This window comes from Cicer arietinum, chromosome 1 (assembly GCF_000331145.2).
Source record: "Cicer arietinum cultivar CDC Frontier isolate Library 1 chromosome 1, Cicar.CDCFrontier_v2.0, whole genome shotgun sequence".
Lineage (NCBI taxonomy): Eukaryota > Viridiplantae > Streptophyta > Magnoliopsida > Fabales > Fabaceae > Cicer > Cicer arietinum.
The window spans coordinates 45,940,130-45,945,234 of record NC_021160.2 but is presented as its reverse complement, the minus strand read 5'-3'; the positions used below and the strand labels follow the sequence as shown (position 1 = coordinate 45,945,234).

General features: G+C 33.9%; 1 protein-coding gene across 1 annotated transcript in view; it reads right to left on the bottom strand.

Moving 5' to 3' along the window:
- LOC101511373 (choline transporter protein 1-like) overlaps positions 1-4,099 on the bottom strand; it is a 4,660-nt gene extending 561 nt beyond the window's left edge. The window contains exons 1-9 of the mRNA XM_073364098.1: positions 3,651-4,099; positions 2,719-3,071; positions 2,215-2,360; positions 1,841-2,024; positions 1,580-1,653; positions 1,357-1,470; positions 862-1,218; positions 379-639; positions 1-213 (exon numbers count right to left, since the gene is read on the bottom strand). Of these exons, the coding sequence (XP_073220199.1) occupies positions 1-213; positions 379-639; positions 862-1,218; positions 1,357-1,470; positions 1,580-1,653; positions 1,841-2,024; positions 2,215-2,360; positions 2,719-3,071; positions 3,651-3,847 (1,899 nt within the window). The 5' untranslated portion in view covers positions 3,848-4,099. The remainder of the gene's footprint in view (positions 214-378; positions 640-861; positions 1,219-1,356; positions 1,471-1,579; positions 1,654-1,840; positions 2,025-2,214; positions 2,361-2,718; positions 3,072-3,650) is intronic.
- Between the last annotated feature and the right edge of the window lie 1,006 nt (positions 4,100-5,105).

Here is a 5,105-nt window from a genome sequence, read left to right as displayed (position 1 = left end):
TGGAGATGAGATCTTGTTATGTGCAGAATTGTACTTGTGTGTGTCCAACATGAGGAAAGCAAAAACAGCACTTGAGAGGCTGACACATAGTTTTCCGAGGAACAAGATAACATCTCCAATCACATTGACACGCCCGATCCGGAGGATGTTATTCATAATCAAATCTGTTGCAATAGCTGAAGCTCCAAAGAAACTTTTACCACTTATAGCAATCTGCATTGAGAAGTTTATGAAGAAAGACAAATTAAATAATTAATGCGACCAAAAAAGGTAATAAACCTAATGAAATATTGAATGTGTTGATAAAAATAAGCACATATCTATCAACATGATGCACACATAAACGCATAAATGGTTTATGGCAGATCAACAGTTTACCATGATATAAGCATTTCGATTGAATGATTTGATGGTCCACTCAATACACCTTCGAAAAAGTAGCGACGAATGGTATGCAGCCTTCCCAATCCTGTTGTCAGGCACATGACTGGTGACTTTCAGTTTGCGTCGAATAGATTCAAGCAGAAAGCGGATTGATTCTACAAATGATACAGTCAGAGAGCCAAGAGCCAGAGAACCAAGACTGTAACGCATAAGCCTCTTCATGGACAAAAAGACGGAAAGAAAAGGAATTTCTGGCTGCATTGACAAAGGAAAACAAAAGTTCAGTAACAAAAAATAACTTTGTAAGTTGTAACTATCATGGAAAATTATTTACTTAATTGGTAACATATCATCCAATTTTATCAAAATTCACTAGTCTTATCTACATAAAACCCTCACCAAACTTGGGAACTATGGTAAAAATATTCTCTAATTTTGCATTATTCATTTAATTTATGAACACATTTTCCGACTTACAGATTCTTCACCACGGCCCCAATAATAAGAGGCGACGGATCCAGCAATCACTGTTGATGAGCATGCTATGAGAAATTGTGTAACCCAATAACAACCAAAAAGGTGAAAGAGGATGGCGACTCCAATGTGTGGTGTGTAACGGACACTATATCCACAACAACGATCGCAGATCACCCTCTTTTCCGTGAGTTCATACGAGCAGCAGTTAGAGTGGCAGTCATTCTGAACAACCTGACCGGAGCTGAATAAATGGAGAAAAACCGAAATCCATAACATGTAGAACACTGCAAGGATACCATATGGTATGATTGGGAAAACAATAAGTGCTTGAACTTCTCCTATCACTTTTGCAGCAACCTATGAGCAATATTTGCATTAGAATCAGTTAAATCAACTGAATGGAATAATGAAAAGAATGCAGCAGCATCAATAACCAAGCTTAAACAACAAACTTGATCATAGTTGCATAATTGCATGTAATATAGTTTTGCTTGCCTTAAGTACAGAAGTTGCCATAAGGATGCGCCGGACAATAGCAATTGATGTAAGAACGGAAACAACCATAATAAAAGTCATAAGGACAGTGACAACATGTAGATGAGTCAGCTCCTGAAACCGAAATCTGTTTGTAAGATTTACATGATAAAGTCATCAATGCAGAGGGAGAGGGAGAGATCAGAGGATACATATACACTATCTCAGCCACACTGATGCTTACCCTTCCATATATATGAAAGTAAGGATCATGCTCGCCGATGATGGGCGTTATAGCATCATTTCCTATCCATCCAACTGAAAGTCAAGAAGAGAAGGCAACATTAACTCAGCATTTTGCTTGATTATTGTTTGGAAAGATAAATAAAAAGATTTGACTAGATAATTAAAAAGTTATATAGGCAATTACAATAGGTTTCAGCTAGAATCACCAAGTATATTATAAGCATTTACACATCCATGCATTGAATATTTAAGCCTATACCTTTTAGGTAGTAGAACATTGTAACTGATACTATGAGAACATCAAAGAAAACCACAGTTATCCAAGGCATTGCAGCAACGAAATGCCGAATCAGCAGCAGCCAAATCACAGAGAGAAACAAAGGTAAAATCCCACCACAAACAATCAGCACAGGCCATGCCTTTCCTATGTCAGACATGTATCTCTGTAATTAAATAAAAAAAATTGAAATATAACATTAATTGAAAAAAACTAACATGTTGATAAAATAATACAATATCAACACAATATTGAAGCTTGATGTTAAGGATGCTTCTCCAAACAATATCACAGTCACAACATTAGTCGAAGAAAAAGAAAGTAGATAGTTTAATAATAATAAAAAAAAAGCTAACCTTGAAGACAGCTGACTGAGAATTGATACTCTTGTGAATGGACTTATCAATGACAATGCCTTCATTAATGTTAACTCCACCCATCTGTTGCCAATGCTTTAAAGACACATTTGATGCTTTGGCAATGAATTGGCAACTCCAATAAACTAGACACAAAAAAAGTATGCTTTAAGAGTCGGGTATTTCAAAATCTCATTATCGATAGGATATTGACCAATCCCTAGAACTTTCCCCTCTATTTCTTACAAGGAGAACATAATGCAACCAGGGTCAAAAATCAAAGTAACACTATGTAGTACCGACACCTCAGATTGAAGATATGACACCTCATATTGAAGATATGGTTAGATTCAACCACTTCTATTTTCTTAAATTATGACTAGGGCCTACGTGTCAATGTTGTATATGTGCTTCATAGAAGTAATGCATCCATACGACAAGCATTTGCAGGCATATATACAACATGACATTTATGAATGCATTAGAATGGAAAAATTCTCTCACCATTTACAGTAGGAAATATGACAGGATAACAAGGGCCCTGAAGTTGAAGAGAGGAGTTTTTCATTTCTTGTGTGAGGAACTCATAATAATTATAGTTCAAATCAATCCAATCATTCATTGAAACACGAATATCTCCTTCAGGATAATCACACACCCAAGTAAGTGAATCTTCATAAGGAATAGGGCAGTCCAACAAGCATATACTGCGGGTGTCGGCCAGTTTAAACTGACTATCCTTCAATTCAGTTTGGTACACCTGATTAGGATTTAACCAGTATTTCAGCTCCAATTCACGAAGGCCTGCATGCTTGTCGCCACACACATTTCCTTTGTAGTCTAGCCCATATGTAAGCCTAATAAACCATTGTATCAGTTATCACAAATTACACAACCATAGCACAATAAGGAATGTTAGAACAACAACCCCTGTTTAAAGGAGAACAGTTACGAAAAACGCAAACAAAGAACATACAAGATTTGATAACAGAATTCGGTCAAATGTGCTTATGTCTCTGGCTGTAGAGTGAAATGACATTAGTGATTTTCTTTTATTCAAGCTTATGGTCACATATTACAACTTGTGTTTAAATCCTACAGACCAGTTTACAAGGAAGAATAAAAATGTGCTTCAAATTGCTAATCAATCAAGTCCTACTTCTAACTTCCACAATTTCAGTTCCTCAGCAACCAAACACAGGTGTGTGAAATCTAGGACACCAAGGAAGGCCAATTTTTTATTTTATTTCTAAAGAAGCAAATACATAAATATTAAAGGCAAAACACCAATTGTAAAATTTTCACAAGTAAAAAAAACACCATAAAAGAAACCCATTAAAAAATAGAATCTAATGACTTGAGTTCAAACTTCAGAACTACAACTTGTCAATTACAGAAACACAATGAGATAAAGTTTGAAACTTTCAGGTTTTTACCTTAATGGGTTTCCTTTGTTGAAAGCAAAGCTGGAGTTGACAATCATGGAAACCCAAAAGGCAATAAAGATGACGAGAAAAGCAATGTCTCTGCATTTCCTGTTATGTCTTATGATCCCATTTCCACCCATATGGATAGTTGAAGTTCCATCACTTGATGTGTACCTTCCTACTACAGCACCCAAAGAACCCCTCATTTTGAAGCTTGCGTTCTATCTTTATTGTAACGTAACAAGCTTGAATCAGTTCAACATTGAAGGGACTAACTCACTGACTTGCAGAAAAAAAAAGAAAAAAAAAAGACAGAAGTGAAGTGAAAGGAAGGACTATGAAAGAGAGTGTGAAAAGGTTATGTAATGAATGAGGAATAAGTTTCACTTTAGTTTTAATTTTAGTATAATTTTCAGATACTAATGAGTAATGATGATTAGTAGGTAGTAATTAATAAATGGATAGTATTTAATTTCCGGTTATGACAAATATATTATTTGAGTGGGATGCAGAAGGAAAATAAAACAAGAGTTGCTGTGACAAAGTTGTTGTCTTGTTATGTTATGTCGGTTCTTCACAAAATTATTATGGGCCTGGAAAATGGATAGAGAAACGGACACAACTTTACCCACCCAACCCAACTTTTAAAAAAGCCACGCATGATTCTTGATTGAGAAGAAAAGCTACATTTCTCTTTGAAAATATACTTTTAGATGACATAAAAATTATATTTTATCAATATATATTTTTGAATTGATTTTAGGGGTAGGAAAAGCTGGATTATAAACAACAAAAATACTCAATTTCGTGTTTATTAAAAAATTTAGTTAATAATGATTAATTTTCTTAATCTTATTTTTTAATTATCTTTCATTGAAACGTGTTTTATGAGAGTAAAGGAGTCGTAGATAAATAAACGTAATAATGGAGTTGTAATTTATGAGTGACATCATTAAATAGATTGAAGTAATTAAATTTGCATGCATTAGACATAGTTCAATATAAATATACTTTTATCTATATTTGAGATTGAATGGAGTCATTCACATCACTTTTCAACATATTCTCGATAAATAAATAATAAAAAAGAAAATACATTTTGATTATTAAATAATAATAAGTATCGTGTATTTAGTCCTTCAAATTTAGTATGAACTAGCAATTTAGAGCTTAAAATGAATAAAGTCAATCAATTAAGTTCCTCTACCAAAATTTATCTTTAGGAAACATCCATAAAAAAGGTTAGCATCCATCAGGACAACTATAGAGCCTTTAAAGTATCAGTACTAAATAAAAAAGACTAAATTGACTTATATTTAATGTATTTCTTTGAACATAAGACTCATTTTATGTTGGCATGCGATCAAATGCAATTTGCACTATGTTTCGAGCCCTCACTTTATTTAAAAGCAATAGGACATGCAAAAGCATCATTAAAAATGAAAATTTCGCGAAAAGGATCAG